The sequence below is a fragment of the Trachurus japonicus genome, chromosome 21 (assembly GCF_045865225.1).
Source record: "Trachurus japonicus isolate A0001 chromosome 21, Traja_1.0".
In the NCBI taxonomy this organism is placed as follows: domain Eukaryota; kingdom Metazoa; phylum Chordata; class Actinopteri; order Carangiformes; family Carangidae; genus Trachurus; species Trachurus japonicus.
The window spans coordinates 915,598-932,985 of NC_140927.1; the positions used below are offsets into that span (position 1 = coordinate 915,598).

Below are 17,388 nucleotides of genomic sequence, written 5' to 3' on the forward strand. Positions count from 1 at the left end.
TATCCCTTTACAAATTTATTCTGTAATGACTATGTTGCGTTCAGGACCAGGCTACTAAATACTACTGTCCAAGTGATGCATTTGGATCAATATAAATCAATATAAAAGTCATTTTAATCAATTTAAGCAATGTGTTTGTGTGGACCAATTAAAATTTCAGCCATCTCTGAAAATCTATTTTAACATGAGCAAAGTGCAAGCAGAAATACAAGCACTGGAATAAATAAACTTTTTTGAACTAATGTTGTTTCAGAACTAGAGCATGATTGTGTCATGGTGTATTTTAATAAACACACCTCACAGTGACTCCACCTGAACAACCGACTCATTCAATTCAAAGCTGAAATAGATTTAATCACTGCCGACACGGTCAAGGAAGCGCATAATTCGGTCAAGGGAGATCGTGCTTGCAGGAAAGAAAAAGGCCAAAAGCAGCTATTTTCAGCCACTCGCTTGGTCATGAGTCACCGATTAAATCAAATGTCCATCAATACAGACATCTCTCTGACTGCCTTTTCTTCTAAGCAGTGGTGATAATCACAAGAGTTAGTCACAGTCATTAGCTCTCATGTTCCAGTCTGTTGTTGTGTGAATTATTTTTGGTTCTTTTATTGCTGCTGTCAGTAAAAATTTGCCGTCATCATTTATTTGATGTTTTTAATGATCCAGCTGTTTGCTAATGTGTAAGTGTGCATGCCCTCTCCTTCCTAACATGACCAAGCATATGGGCCATGTATTTCATATGCATAGTGAAATGTGTTTCATTATGTTAAGTGGGTCTGTCCTCCTGAACCACGATCATCGTTTGTTTTGTTGCCTCATCAGTCACCAGAAGATTTGTGTTCCTTTTTTTTTCTTATGCGTTGACATTCCTCCCCAGCTCCTGCCAATCCCCCCCCCCCCCCCCCACCACCACCACCACCACCACCGTATAACACTATTAATGTCTGTCACTAATGCGTGTTAGCGTCCCCTTCACACATTCAAAGGGTGAGCCATTCAGAGCTCTCTGATTACACAGCAGGTCTGGGGTGGGGGGGCATTTGATATCAGTGTAGCAATGAGTGAAGTGGTCCGCACACGCAAATGTGACGTCAGCCTGTGTGGTTATATAAAGATAAAATTAAAAATATGCATCTATGAACATGACAGCATTCTCAGTTTGTAGAGTAATGAGTTGACCAATCAGTCGCTGGTTAAGGCAGCTGCATCATGTGCATGTGCAGTGTCTGGTCACATGACTGTGTTTTGTGCAGACCAGGTGTGACTTGATGCCAACAAACAGGCTGTATGCTGTATAAACTGTATGCTGAGAAAGCCTGACCTGGCCTCTTATGTGGGGATATTTTGGATTTAAGCTCAGTGACACTGAGCCACTGAGCAGAGAGAGGTGGAGTGTAAAACATGCAAAATGCAAATTGCTACATCACACAGCAAAAAGTCAGGCTAGTATCAGCCGGGCCTGTCAGCCAAATAAAATAAAAGACATTTACAGATGTTTCAGTGAGTGTTACATGCTAAAGTCCTCACACAGACATGAAGAAATCAGTGGTGCCCCTGCTCATGGTTGGATTACCCCTCGTTCTATTCTGATCTGAATTTATGTGGCCAATAGTAAAAACTAATGCCATACCATTGCTTTTGCATTTTACGAACCCTGGATGTGATGTAACTGCTATCATGGCTCCAGAATCATGCACCGTATTTGTTTTCAGTAACACTTTATTTGATCACAGTGCTTTATAACAATAATCATAACGCACTATAAAGCATTTTAACAAGGTAACACTTTATGTGACACCTAACTCTATAACGTAAACCATACTTATAATGAGTTATGATGCAGTTATAGCACTGCATAACTATAGTTATAAACACTTAAGCAAGTTACTAACAGTTTTAACATATTATAATACCTGACCTTAAGTCATGATAAAATGCTTTATAGTGTGTTATGATTATTGTTATAAAGCACTATGATCATTTATGAGTGTTTGTAACTATAGTTATATGGTGTTATAACTGCATTAAAACTCATTATGAGTATGGTTATAATGTGTTATAGAGATAGGCGTCAAATAAAGTGTTACCCAACTTGGTAACACTTAATTTGACTTTATAACAATAAGCATAACACATCATATTTTATCATGACTTATAAGGTCAGGTATTATAATAAATTGTTAGTAACTTTCTGACAATGCCCACATCGATAGTGCATTATAAATATAGTTATATAATTGGCATATAAACGTGTATAACTATCATTATAAACACTCGTACATTATTATAAGACTTTATAACAATAAGCATAACACATTATACAGCATTATAACTCTATAACACTTGATCTTATACGTAAGCCATTATAAAATATAATGTGTTATGCTTATTGTTATATATTGTGGTAGATGGTGGAAGTTGCTCAGCAGCAGGCTTATTGAGTTGTCAGTGCACCAGTGACGTGCCATTAGGACAAGCAAGTTAAAGTTAAAGCTAAGAATAGACTTCAATCGAATAGCAAAGAGGGAGCAATATCTCTCCTTACATCTGATCCCTCATGACCGGTGCCTGTGTGCATTCATCAACTTCATCAATTTTCTGGCCACTTGTGGTGGCAGCGGAGTATTGTCTCTGGAAGGTAGCGTGAATTTCAGACGCTGTTCCATTTCTGTCATTTTCACGGGCGTGACCTCATGCTGTTAACAAGGGCTTGAACTCGTGAAATGGATGGAAGGGGTTCAGCTGCCTCTTTTTTCGTGGTACGAGATTGTCCTCGACTTAACTTCTGCTGTTCTGAGATCAGTTCGTACACACATGATGAGAAAACGCAGACGTGTGTGGAAACTACACTTGCCTGTCAATGCCCAGGAGGCAGCGGTATAGCCAGTGAACAAGCAAATTGCACTGATTCATCATCGCCGTGGAAGCTTTGTGGTACTTTTGAGGAGCTTTAGACAAAATATTGTTACAGAAGTAGTGCAGCTCCTATCAGGTGTACACAGCATGGGAGAGGGAGAGAGAGAGCTGATGACCAGAGGGGAGAGTCAGCAGTAAAGTTGTGTACAAATGTACAAAGCCGTGTTTGTGCTACAACTAACAGCGTTGTGAAACTGATGCATCCATCCACCTCCAGCCAGCAAATACATGAAGTAATCTTATATATTTTCCTATATCATGCACATTTGATATGTGTAATGTCAGGGGGGAGACAGCTTGCCTATTTGTAACAGTCAACCCAAATCACAACCGTACTGTGTTTTATCCATGAACCTGCTATAATGAATCATACCACTTTAATGTGTTTAGTCTGCAACAACAACATTATTGCCCAACTACAAATTGCAGCAAAAAAAACACCATAAGTATTTATTTGCCTAGCAGCATGTCACATAAATAATGTTTTTAAAAAAAAATATATTATTTGGATTTCACAGAAGATGAAGAAAACACAACAGTGGCTTGGCTGAAAGAATGTTTCTGTAAATCTCTTTAAAAGACGAGAGCTCAGTGTGGCGGTGACTAACTAGACCCATGCAATGTGGCTTGTTCTTGGAGTTGCAACACAGTGTAATAATGCCATATTGTGACAATAATTGCCTAAAGTGCTCAAGAGATTACCCCCCACCCCCACCCCACTTCAAAACTGATCCACATACTCATCTCAACAGCGTACTTTTTTATTTGTGCAGCGCCTTGTGCATAATGTGAGCTATGAGACAGCTGTAAATGTCTCAGAGGGAGTGAATGAGTCAGCTGAATAAAACAGAGACAGATGTAGAGCCTCTTACTGTGGCAGTGAGAAACCAACAGCTAGGGCCCGCTTGGGATTTATCAGCTATGGTCCATCAGTTCCCCTGCCTACTTACTGTAATGTGTGGAGCACAATATCCAAATACTTTGTTTGTGTAATCCAGTCAAATATCTGTTTATGGCTCATTATAATCTTGGTTTATCTTAAAGGGATACTTCACCCCAAATCAAAAATTCACCAATTTTCTACTCACCGTCATGCAAAGGAAGGGTTTGGAGAACTTTCAGAGTTATCAAAACTCTTTTGGAGTTCCAAGGGGGGTCCGGCTGGCAACGGATTTTCATATAATGGCGGCAGATAGAGTTCACTTTTGAATCGTCCAAAACACACACTATGAAACATCCAAATGCCTCCATACTGCTCGTTTGTACTGGCCCAAGTGTCCTGAAGCCGCCACATGAAAAAGTTGTTTGGAAAAAAAAAATGTGATCTCTGTTTTTAGCCTTGTTGTAGCAGTAGCTCCCAGTGGCTGCGCGAGAGCAACATTTGCTGTGAGATGTCCTTCCATGTTTACATCATACATCCAATGGTTTACAATGACGACACTCACCACAAATCTTGCGGATGCGCACAGACATCTACAGAGCCACTGGGAGCTACTACTACAACAAGGCTAAAAACAGAGATCAACAACTTCTTCATGTGGCGGCTTCAGGACACTTGGATCAGACGAGCAGTATGGAGATATCTGGATGTTTCATAGTGTGTGTTTTGGACGATTCAAAAGTGAACACTAGCCGCCGCCGTGATGTGAAAATCCGTTGCCAGCCGGACCCCCCTGGAACTCCAAAAGCATTTTGATAACTATGAAAGTTCTCCAAAGCCTTCCCTGGCATGACGGTGAGTAGAAAATTGGTGAATTATCGATTTTGGTTAAAGTATCCCTTTAAACATGAACCAGATAATTGGAAAAATTTGGAGACTCCACCAAAGATGAAGTGTGGGAGAGTGTATGGAAATTGCATTGTCCTGCTCCCACAGGACCAACAATCTGTGGCATGTTCACATGGCTGACAGCTGTTTTCCTGCATGTTAAAACCAAAGTAATCAGCAGCATCTATTTTGGCATCATCAGGATAATTAAGTGGACCTAAGGTGGCTTCTCTAGTTTGTTTACATGCAGATGAGCTTCACTGGATTTCAAATTAGACTGAGAATTAAGAAGAGTGTGATAATGCCTGAAATTACTGTGATTAGAGTCAAATATAATCATGATTTAATTATAATATATAATCTTGATCAATTAAAAATAATAAATATTTACATATAAGTGTTGGCTACATGCCTTTAAATGCTGTTTAGAGCTGCTTGAATCCAGTGAGATGACACTGTTAATATCAGTCTTAATAAATGGTAAATGTGAAGCTGTAGCCAGCAGCCTGTGAGCTCAGACCGGACACAGGAGGAAGCAGCCAGTCTGGCTCAGTCCAAAGGCGACATAATCTGTAAAGCAGAACCTGTAACATCTCTTATGCTTTATTCGTTTTCATCCATACAAAAAAGCATTTTGTAAAAACAAGTTTGTACGAAATGTTACCAGGCAGCAGAGACTGTTGAACACATCAGTGACTCAGTCAGTCAGTTAAACCAGACTTTAGACAGACTTTGTCCTTCCCAGTCTGCAATGTTGTGTGCAGTGATCGTGCTGATGTTCAAGTAGAGCTGGTCATTGTCCGCAGAATTCAAGGTCTGTGTTGTGCGAGCGAGGCATCTCACCGTAGAATTAGATTCAGTGTTTCAAACACATATCACACGTGTTTTTGTGACATATAAATATAGAAGAATGCCACTTTTCACTAGCTGCCTCCGTCTTGGCTGAATCCAAATAGGACAGAGAAAAAAAGTAAATATATTATTTTACTCATTTTAACATCTGCATATGGAGACAGTGACAAATTAATTTATAAATCCAGTAGTCTAGCAATCTGCAAACTGTATAGATGTATGTAGCTGGTGGTAGCAGCCAGAGTGAACACACGTGTGTTTCTCTGCACAAGGCAGTGTGTTCCCAGCATGTTGATGACATTTCTACTCTGCCTCCTGCACGCTCTGCCCAGCGGCCACCCCTCACTGAAAGCACACTCAGTATTTCCACAAAGTGTGAACACGTCTCTTGTTGTGTGGTTCATGTGTGAAAGAGAAACTCTCAACAATGTCCCGACCTGAGTCTCAGGACCTTTTTTGTAAACATTGTCTGGCACAAAATTGTATAATTATTGCCTTAAAGGAGAATTCCGGTCATTTTTGACCCCTAAATCGTTGTCCTGATGGCCACCCAGTGTTGGGGGGAGCAAAAAACGCAACTAAAATTGATGCAGGCAAACCACAGTTACACCATGGCTAGACGGCGCTAGGGATAGCGACAACGCTAACCTAATAGATACCAAATATCTATGGTACATGACTCGGAACTCATATAGTGTACAGTATAAACAGTATAAACTTTGTGTTTTTGCATGTAGTCACTCACCTCAGACAGCCGAACTCTGAAACATCCTGGAAAGACATTACTATCCGATCGCAGAGCGCCTGCTCTCCCCGCCACAGAAACAAACACTTTTTCCTTGTTGTGATGATTTCTTTACAAAAATAAACGGTCAGAGATATTTTGGACATTACCACTGCACTGCTCGACCGTTTATCTTTGTAAATAAATCATCACAACAAGGAAAAAGTGTTTGTTTCTGTGGCGGGGAGAGCAGGCGCTCTGCTATCGCTTAGTAATGTCTTTCCAGGATGTTTCAGAGTTCGGCTGTCTGAGGTGAGAGACTACATGCAAAAACACAAAGTTTATACTGTTTATACTGTACACTATATGAGTTCAGTGGTGTGTCATAAGGATTCAAGTCATGTACCATAGATATTTGATTGTTTTTTGAGTGTTTGTTGTGGTTGAAAGAATTGCCCCCATAGGTTAGCGTTGTTGCTATCCCTAGCGCCGTCTAGCCATGGTGTAACTTCGGTTTGCCTGCATCAATTTTAGTCACGTTTTTTGCTCCCCCCACCCCCCCACCCCCCCCAACACTGGGTGACCATCAGGACAACAATTTAGGGGTCAAATTCGGAATCGGAATTCTCCTTTAACACTTTTTTTATGGAATAGCTAAACAAACAAGATTATTAGGATTATTATTATTTTATTATTGAGCTGTATTTTGCCTTTGTAGGGAGTGCTACCCCTGTCTTCATGTTGAGACATGGAAGTGATAACCTTGTAGCTACAAGATGTGTGATTTTCCAAAATGTCAAATGGCTTTTGTCGTGTTGTATTGTGTTAATATGTGTTTACTGTGGATACCAGAAGTCAAAAGTGCTAAGAAGAATAAACAGAGCAGAGGTGACACAGGCGCAACCACAGCATCTTTCACTTCGAGTCCTCTCTCTTCGGTGCGGATTTACTAACACAAAACAAACAAAAAAAAAGCACAAACATCATCTTGTGGGTGGAAGCAGCAAAGAAATACCCTGATGTATTACAGTGAATTCTCTAATCCAGTCACATACAGTGCAATATATTTGCATAAACCTAACGCACTAATTCACAGTTCATTTCAACAACCACTCTCTTCCTTTCGAGAAAAAAATAAATTGAAATACATTTAATTTATTACAAACTGCGTGTGGGTAGGTGTATATTTTTTAACACACACTGATCATTTATGGTGTGTAGAATATGTTGAATGTGTTTTGCTGCTGCCCATGACGCTGCTTTTCTCGTCTGTTGTCCTGCAGGTTATGCCACCCCGAAGGCTTCCTGGATCCCCAGCCGTGAAAGAAAAAGGCTGAGCTCCAACCCCACCCCACCCACCTCCCCCTCACCCTCACCCTCACCCTCAGGCTCCTGCTGCTTTGCACCTCATCTTTCCATCCTTCCCTCTTCTGGTTATTCCTCTCTCCCAACATCACTGGCCCCTCCTGATTCCCATATACCTACAGCTGACCCCTGCTGCCACCCATCATCGTCCAGTCACATCCACCTCCCCACCCCGCCTCATCACCAGCAGCATACCTGCTCTCTCCTGCTTGTGTTCTAGCCACACACTAAGACTCATTTAATAGAGATCTGACCCTGTTCAGAGATCTGCTGTTTACCTACTGGCTGCACGCCAGGCCCCATGGCTACAGGAGGCCATGCCCCTGAGACAGATGTGTTGATCAACCCACAACAGGTAGGGATTATTGTGTGGTCTTTCTTACATTTTGTTGTTCTTTCTTTCTTTCTTTCTTTCTTACGTAAAGGGACATTGTGTAACTTTCTATTTCTATTCACGGAAATCGATTATTTTGTTCTAAAGTCTGTTTTTCATTAATCAGTAATCCCCCCCCATCAACAAAGTGAAGTGTTCCTTTCAGCTCTGAATTAGCCGTTCATATCATTCATATCTACATGGAGCGGGTAAGCTCGGTGCTGGCTGCCATGTGGTGTCGCCATGTTTTTACGTTCAGTGGCAGCGTGACGAGGTGGCGTCTGTGAAAAGTCACCGCGGTAACGCAGTGAGGAGGAATGGAGTGTTACACTGATGCTGTAACAGAAGTCGAGAGAAAGCCGGTAAAACGTGGGTCAGGTAAACAATACCTGCAGCGATAGCCGTCTGCCCAATTTCACGTGAATGCAGCATGAAAAATACAGTTGAGTTGCTTGCGATATACAACCGCAATGCTAGATGGGAGTAATTAATCTACTTTTCCTGACAGTTATGGTGACTATTATGGCCGCTGCTTCATCCCAGCTAAGGTTTTTAATCTCAACCATTAGCTCAATCAAAGGTTAGACCTGCATGGGGGGATTCTCTTGTGTTTGGCTCTGCAGCCTTCTCTGGAGGGTGTGCTGAATGGTCTCTTTGACAAAGGCAATGGCTTTCCACTCAGTCTGCCCTGACCTCATTAGACTTGAGAGCTCTCAGAAGCAGCCCAGTGATTAAGAACAGTGGTGGAATCCCTCTGCCAAGTTAGGCAACACACACACACACACACACACACACACACACACACATTCACACACACTTAAAGTTGTTTTCTATGTGTTCTTTGGAAGAATTTCATATATTGACATATAGGTCTAGCTAATTCAAAAACCATTGATATATTCTCTTTTTTTCTTTTGTTTTTGAAAATATACTATGTAACACTCTCAGGACTGCAGGACATCATACAGTCTCATGATGGGGCAATCAAGAAAGGTACTGTAGAGTTGTTTGAAGCAGCACAGTGGTGTATAACATGTGCACAAACCAATGTTGGTCTGAAATTGTTGTAAGAATAGAAAAGGCTATGCTGTCTTGGCAACTGCAGCAAGCAAGTCATACTTGTATGACATCTGGACTGGATTCAAACAGCAAGTCTATTGATAACATGAGTGCAAAAGATATTAGAATGCAATACTGTACGTGGTGCTAGTTTGCATTGTGGGTCATGGGTTTGTGAAGTGAAGGAGGCGTAAGAGTTCAAGGATGGGAACATAGATGTGTAAGCAGGGACTGCAGAGAAGTCGAGGAGATTTGACCAAACAGGGAAAATAAGCTGAAAAAAAAAAGTTTGAAAACAGAGATATCTGGACAACAAAGGTGTAACAGATGCTACTGTCAGCTTGTACGATGCATTCACGCTCAGTGAGGCAGTAAAACAGTCTTTTAGCACTACAGTAGGTCTTTTATGGTATGGACATTAATGCTGGCAGTGTGTCTTGTAGATTAGAATTGATAAATGAAGTGAGAAAACAAGTCCTCGAATGTGTGTTTGACAGACAGCTATGAAATGCATCTTTGATCCGGTGTGGACTTGTGGTTCTCAGCTGCAAATTCTCTGACACTCATTTCCCAATTTTCACACCAATCAGCTGCCAAGCCATCTGTTTATCAAGGGCCAGTGAACAATGCCGTGGATCAGGTTATATGCTGTACTGTAGCCTGCATTTTTCCAAACTGTGCTTTCCTTCAGCTGGAGCTGTGGTTTCATTTCAAAAGGAAGCATTAGACTGTAACATCTTTTTTTTTTGTTAACCCTCAGGCAAATGCTGCCCTTTGAAACAGCTTGCGTACCATAAATGTCAGAAACAAAAGATGTGTTTCAGCTCTTTCTAATGGCTTTTCTTTTATTATTATTATTGTTGCAATGCGGTACAAACAATGGATTCAAGTGAGCAGTGCCTTTGAGGATTATCTTCAAAGGGACATTTACTGACAATAGGCAATGTACTTTGTTGATGTAGCAAAACACTAAAAAGCTAACCTCCATTCACTCCAAGGTCAACATGGTCAACAACTATGCTAGTGGTGAACAGAACAAATGCCCAGTTCACACGTTATCATGTGACCCAGGTGAGCTCCATTGTGGCCCTGGACACTCTGTTAACTCTCTCCACGTGGCCACACATGGTCAGAGTAATCACATCTGTACTCAGAGTTCACCATTTGCAATGTGATTGATGTTGAACAGGTTCAAGCACAGGGATGGGTATCGTCTGGATTTTATCGATACTGGTTACTGATACCAGAGTTCCAGCCTGCCCCTAAATGGCGGCATGTTGCCCCTAAAATTTGAGACAGTGCAAGTACATTTTTCATCTACTTGTGCATGTGCAATCAGTATATTTGACTTTGGAATAGAGACATGCTAGATAGGGTGCAACAAGCTGGTATAGACCACTGTGGACAGGTGTGGTCGCATGAATTATTAAAATGTTTCCATTTTGTGGTCACCATCCTCCTTACTAGACTTTGTTTTCATGTAACATTCATTTGAGAGCGAGAGAGAGTGAGCAAGACACTGGATGCGTCCCCGATTTCACGTTTTGGCACGTTTCAAAAAACTGAAATGAAGAGTATACAGATTATGTCCAAGAGACTTTGGCCTGTCCTCACGATATGCACAAGGGCAGAATGGACAGTGTCTCAGGTTTAACGATGAGGAAACTGCACTCAAAAAAATGAAACATTGACTTTAATTAAATTTATTTTGTCAACAGGTTCCACGAAAATGTATTATGTTAGTTTAAAGCAAAAATGTTAAGTTAATCTAACTTAATGAACTTGTGTTACATTAACACAATGTGAATTGACCCAACTAGATAAAATTACTTCTGTTCAACAAGAGATATTTAAGCTTATCCAATCAAATTCAGTTATGTTACATGGACATAAATAATATATTTACAGGCTACATATTTTACATTTGTCCTTTAAACATAATAAATTTAAGTTCAATTTATTAAAATAGGTTTTCATCCAATTTATTTTATACTAGTTAGTGTGACCTAATTTTAGTTTGTCAACAGGTTCCACATAAATGAATTTCGTACACCCAACATATTTTTGTCATTTCCTTTATTCACCAGTATTCATTTAACATTTTGTTGCCACTTGGTCTAAAATAAAACCCTTAACAGACATTAGGGTGCGGCATGGTTCAACACCAACAGTTGTTAACTGCTTTTATGCAGTCCAACAATACAACAGACTTCCAGTTCTCAAATTTTTTTTTGTAACAGCATAATAATCTAACCATAACAACACATGTGCTGCTGTCAACTTTCATTTTGATATTGTGGAGGGAATACCCTGAAATGTAATTATATTAACAAGCATGTCAACTTGTGTTGCAGCATTGTTACCCAACATTAACAATTATAAACCACCTTGATGCATCATAAACAAATGAAACATCCAACAAAACATCCCTGATTTGTCAATATTATTGTATAACAATATAACAAGCTTGTAGTTCTCAATTTTTTTGAAACAGCATAATAGTCAAACTATAACAACACACACGCTGCTGTCAACCTTTAATTTAGCAGTGTGGAAGGAAAAAAAACTGATATTAACATTTTTACAAACATGTCAGTTTGTGTTGCAGCCACTACAAGGAGTTCTTAACCGGTTATGAAAGAGTTTCAATATCTACATATACAAACAAGAACTTCAGCTAGATTTGCTATTTCTATTTCTGTGATTTTCCATTCTAATTGGTTGCCACTGGGTTGGAGGCGGGCAAAATCAGACAAAACAATTTACAGTAGGCAGAGCAGAAGAGCCTATGTTTACATTTTCTCTTAGTCGTACAACCTGTGTTCCCACTCCTTTTTACCAAAGAAATTCAAATTCCCTAACATTTCCAGGATTTTCAAAAGTGTGGGGACCCTGTTCCACTAGAATTTTCAGTAAGGGTAGTAGTTTTCCCAAACTTTTCCAAATGTTTGTTTATTTTTCTGAAGTGATTTCCCCCCCTCCTCTTCTACTTTCTAACAGATTTTACACATTTTATTCACATTCATCATCCAAATCAATGTTTGGTTCATTCATACAGTTTGTTCTTGAGCATCTGTACCTTGGTTGAGAGTCTGCCAGCATCCAGCTGAAGGAAGAGCTTTTGAAGTACTTCAAAGAAGGTCTTCAGTTCCTTAGGATAACTGAGGTTCAGTGCATATATTACACCCATTAAGAGTGCACATGCAGAGGTGACGTCTCCCAGGTCATGTAGAACTTCAACACCCTCGATCACTATTCCAACATCAGCTGGAGGAGTGGTGGCATCACCTCCCTCGACTTTGATGATATAGATGCCAAGGGTAAGTTGCTCAAGATCCCTCTGTGCAGCGGTACCATCAGTATCCTTTACATAGGGGAGAAAGAAAGGACACAACCAATCTATGAAATCAGTTTTTGTAGAATTCCAAAGATTAACTTTTACCTTTCAGGTTTCCCTTAAAGCAGAAGTAAGTGGTCCGGTCGTTTTCGCTAATGCTGCGTTCCAGGCAGGCTTTTGAAATCGTAAATTACAGCTTCAAGTCACAACTTACGACTTTGTAACGTTCCAGGCAACCCACTCGTGTTTTTCCGACCTGTTTTACCGGTGAAAGTCACTATAACGGCCACTCGTAACTTCTGACCCGTGAACTCGTACCAGATCGAACTGGTACAACTTCACGGTCGGAAAAATACGAGTTTCCTTGAACGCACCATAACAGTCATCGTCCCTACGTCACCACATTCAGGCACATCCCTTGGCTGCACACACAGCCCTGCATGCCGTTCTCTCTCCTCATTGGATAAAAACTGTAGGATACGATAAATGTTTTCTCCTGAGCTCAGAGCAGAGTGACTGACAGACCCGTGTTTCAGTCCAAACACTCTATATAAGTGATTTCTGTCGGAAGATATAACTATTTAAGACTTATATTAACACAAATATATCACTTACTTCTGCTTTAATGAAAATAGAATGATACTTTAAAAAGTGCTATTTGTGTAAAAATAAAATAAAGCAGTGCTGAGTGATTCCATCAAAATTTTAGAGAATGAATCTGTCACGAGTTATTTCATCTAAAATATATCTTAGAGTTGGCTGTCCTTACAACAGAATGGAGCACTAAAGAAGCCACACCCAGGGCACCAACGAGTTATCAACATTAAGGTGCGTTCACACCGGACCTTTTGTTTTTGTCGCTGTCGCTCGTATCGCTCCGAAAAAAACCCTCCATCTCTCAGGTGCAGACGCTCGTCAATTTGGCACAGAGCCACAGACTCGCATTTTCGCTTTGATGACGTCATGCCCACTGCCATGTGTCTCTGTTTACACCGGCACCACCGGGATTACGGCAGCCAATCAGCGCTGAGCGCTGAGCGACTGACGGCCGGAGAGATGGGATTTCTCATCTCGAGCGACGGGAGCGACTTGAGCGAAAAAACGCTCCGACGCTCCGTCGCTCCGTCGCTGTTGCTCCGAGCCCCAGCGTTTTTCCGCCTGGGCGATAAAACGTTCCATCGCTCGTTTGCATTCACTTAACATGTAAACTCGTCGCTCGTTCTAAAAACAAAAGGTCCGGTGTGAACGCAGCTTTAGTAGCCATCGGAACACCCGCACAGAGGTTAAAATTTAAATTGATTTATTACAGGTAGAAACTAAACTATTAAAATTACCAACCAGGTATTCTTTGAAGAGGATGTTCGGGTCTTCGTTAAGGTAGATACAAAGCGCCCTGAGGATGCACTCCCTCCTCTTTTCAACAGTTTCATTCTAAAGAAAGAAAAAAAAACAGAGATATTATTCTAACTGTTAACTTGTCAGTATACTTGTCAAAACTGACTAGTCAACATCAATTTATAATTCCATATTGTTCACTACCGATAGCAAAACATACCTGTGTGATTGGGTCCAAAATCCTGCTGATGTTAGTCCCTGCAGAGCCTCCTTTCTTCTTGAACACTTTGATGAGCTGGGCAGTGTGTTGGTCAAGCTGTGCATGGAACTTTGAGACAAGGGGACCAGTAGTGATCCTCACAAATTCTGCTTCCACCTGAAAACATAATGTCCACAAACAACATATTATTGGTACCTGTTAAAAACATTTAACATTTGACTATAGCTGATTTGAAAAGCATTTCATACCTCTGCCACAGTGAACAGTCCTGGCCATCTGATCTTGAACTCTGAGATCATGGGCTTGTCTCTGACGACCTCCTGCCTTCTGTATGCGAAGGTCTTAGCCATCTTTTCTTTGACAACTTTATCATTATGTCTCTTCTTGACCTCAGATAACAACGCCAATCTTTCCCCTTCAAGGCTGTCATGGGTCTCTCCAGCAGGATAGGGAGGACAAAAATTTACTTCGGCTTTCCTCGGTTTTTTGACATCGTAGGCAGGCTGACATCTATCTGCAGGTTTGTGCTTGAGGGAATTGATGCTCAGTTCTGGGGACCCAAGTTTCTAAGTTTTGTCCTGTAGTTTGCCATCTTATACTTAAGGCTTATTTTCCAGCCGTAGAAACCACTGAAGGATCCCTGTTCTCTCAAACATGGATGTGCTTTGATTAAAGCTTCAGCAACAGATTCAATTTCCAAGTTTGAGGGATATGCCTTGAACTTGATGATTTCCTGAGCCAGACTTTCTAAGATGTCTGATTTAAGTTTATGACCAGGGGTCAGAAGAACTCCATTTGATGCGAAGTCCTGGTTTGCACTTCGAAGTTGCATCTCCACGTCATATGAAAACTTTGGAATTTGGAAATCTGTGGGCCATTGTGACCGAGGAGATTCTGAATCAGAGGAGAGTATTAATGTGTCAGAAGATGACAAGGATGCTTCTTCCCCACTCTGGTTCATGCTGCCTTGGCTGAGGTCTAGAGCATCTGACAAGCGGATGATTTTCACTGTGCTCTTGTCTTGAATGTCGCAAATTTGGTTAAGGTTAACAAACTCGTTATCAAAGTCACTGTCCATGTACTGGAGTCTAATGTCCCCCTCTATATCAAACTGACGTTTGATCTCATTTGCAAGATCCTCAACAGATGTTGGCATGCCTGATTCTATGGTCATTTTTTCAGCATTGTTGGAACCAAGGATAATCCGCAGTTTTACTGGTGCAGCCATCATCCAAATGCGTCAGTCTAGAGAAGATGAAAACACAAGTATAAAGTCATTAAATATGTATAAATTAAAAGCATTAAAATTAGAAAGAAACCAACTGACTTTGGTCATATGTAAAACAAACAGGACACTGAAGCAAACATTGAGCAATCCACAGACAAAAGCAGTGACATAATGATAGTAGCATGGAAAACGAAGCGTCATACAATGGTGCTCAAATCAGTTGCTTTAGGTTGGAATAGGTGATATGACATTTTTGACCAAATACCTCAACATTGATATTGTGATGATGAAGTGGGGGTGCTTCCACAAAATATTAACACAACTAGATTTTTGATAATAGTCATTATTTTTAATAACTACCGGTATGTGGGTAAAAGCAAATAATTGCTAGTTCAGAAAATGTCATCACTTTAATGTAATGTAAAAGCCTTTAAACCTAGGAAGAAACAACACTTATGCCATATTTTGATATTTCAATATCCAAAATCACAGATAATATCAAGTCTCATATCACAATATCAATATGATATCAAAATATTGTCCAGCCCTACCAGTGACATGGAGTTAGTGCATGCACAGAAACAGGTTAGTAAACAGCCAAGTGGAAAGAGGTGACGGGTTAGTATTAGGTGCTCATGCTCGTGAGAATAAAGTGCACATTTAGCAAGCTATCAATTAAAGCCATTTACTCACATTCAACATGTGCTTTTAACATATGGATATCTTTTAAATGTAACCAGTCCTGCCGTACTGCTTTGAAACTGATAAGTGCCATGCAGTGTCACAGCTTACCATGCCTCAGGTCCACAAATTGGTAACTTTATCTGTACAAAGCATAGTAAAACATCAGAGAAAGTGTGATACAATATCATAGCTGGGCACTAAATCATAAATTCACAGCAAATTCAACTCAGTGATGTGGGAAACTTCACTTACTGAGTAAATGAACTGTAGAGGTATATTGTTTGTTTGTTGTTATGTTCACTTCAGTTGGTACCTGATTTCTGCAACTGTAACTAAAAATTAAATTCACACCAATGGTGAACTGTGGTAATAGCTACTTCTAAGCTTCAATGACAGCTCAACTTTTCAGGACAGTAGCTGCTCCTTTGGACTGTCTGTGTCACACTTTAAGAATAAGCTTTGGGCTCCTTAGCAAAGCATTGTTAAAAAAATAAATAAAATAAAAACACAAAAACAACACTGTTAGTTAACAGTTAAGGTTAATTATACTTACATATAACTATTGCCAGTCACGTCACGGATGAAGAGTAGCCTTAAGTTGTATCCTTCACCTGCAAATGGTGAGAGGGTCCCATTAGAGTTAACTCTTCAGTGAGGGAAAAATAAGCACACTCAATTTCGTAATTTATAACACTGAATTTAAAAGGTAGAGTCTGGAGGGTTTTTTTTGTCCAAAAATAAATGCTAGACTTGCAGCAAAGAAGGAGGCTAGCCCCAGTAAGTTGGCTGACCTGTCTGTTTACAAGTGTTCACACCACACACACACACACACGCACGCACGCACGCACACACGCGCGCACACACACACACACACACACGCACGAGCACACACACAGCACCAGAGCTGTAATTGTGCTGAGCTAGCTCGATGCTAACGTCGGCTAGCGGTTAGCATCCGCCGCTAACTTCCCAGCCCACTACAACGGCTCTACTGCTCGTTACTTTCTTTTAGGTTAAAAAAAAAGGGGGAGGGGGAGGGGGAGGGGGGCGACCGTGTTACCGTTCGTTGTCTACTGCTCTCTCAAACACAAACACTCCGGAAATATAGAAGACGTTTTGTATCACAAACACACAATTAAATCATGCTCAATATGAAAATACTACAATATGTATGGATGAAAAATGTCCTCCTACCTCTCCGAAGACAAATCGTTGGGAACTTCACCGCCAAAACCAAGGAAGCTGACTCATGAAGAGTGTGCGCATGCGTAGTCTGAAGCATTTGAATCTTCTTCTTACTGCCACCTTCCGGGTGTAGTAAGTATTTCAACCATAATTCACTTAAATTAAATGGTTTATGTTTAACCAACACATAATTATTGTGTTCACATAACAAAAGACACAATTACATGGACTTTATTAGAAAAAAATATTTCAACTTAACAAAGACATGTATTTTAAGTAAACTGAAAACATAAAAATAATATAAAGTGCACAACCCACCTCATTCACTTTTTTGAGTGT

The 17,388-nt window shown here is 40.5% G+C and overlaps 2 protein-coding genes across 3 annotated transcripts in view; one reads left to right on the forward strand and one right to left on the reverse strand.

Moving 5' to 3' along the window:
• Window positions 1-17,388, forward strand: part of slc4a3 (solute carrier family 4 member 3) — a 101,205-nt gene that overhangs the window by 35,712 nt on the left and 48,105 nt on the right. For both annotated transcript variants that reach the window (XM_085766381.1, XM_085766379.1), the window contains exon 2: window positions 7,547-7,983. Coding sequence is in view for 1 of the 2 variants with exons in the window: in XM_085766379.1 (XP_085622505.1) it covers window positions 7,930-7,983 (54 nt within the window). In the remaining variant the exon portion in view is untranslated. The remainder of the gene's footprint in view (window positions 1-7,546; window positions 7,984-17,388) is intronic.
• LOC146964555 (uncharacterized) lies at window positions 11,864-15,355 on the reverse strand. Its single transcript, XM_085766192.1, has 4 exons — window positions 14,201-15,355; window positions 13,953-14,108; window positions 13,732-13,828; window positions 11,864-12,459 (listed from the first exon to the last, which is right to left on the reverse strand). The coding sequence occupies exons 1-4, from the start codon at window positions 14,300-14,302 to the stop codon at window positions 12,107-12,109; spliced, it is 708 nt and encodes a 235-aa protein (XP_085622318.1). The 5' UTR covers window positions 14,303-15,355; the 3' UTR covers window positions 11,864-12,106.

Excerpts from the sequence above, each read along its gene's own strand:
- LOC146964555 (XM_085766192.1), bottom strand. The coding sequence starts at position 14,302 with ATGGCTAAGACCTTCGCATACAGAAGGCAGGAGGTCGTCAGAGACAAG. Across the intron at positions 14,109-14,200 it reads GACTGTTCACTGTGGCAGAG|GTGGAAGCAGAATTTGTGAG; the intron begins GTATGAAATGCT and ends TTATGTTTTCAG. Across the intron at positions 12,460-13,731 it reads CTTCAAAGAATACCTGGTTG|ATTGGTTGTGTCCTTTCTTT; the intron begins GTAATTTTAATA and ends CTGATTTCATAG.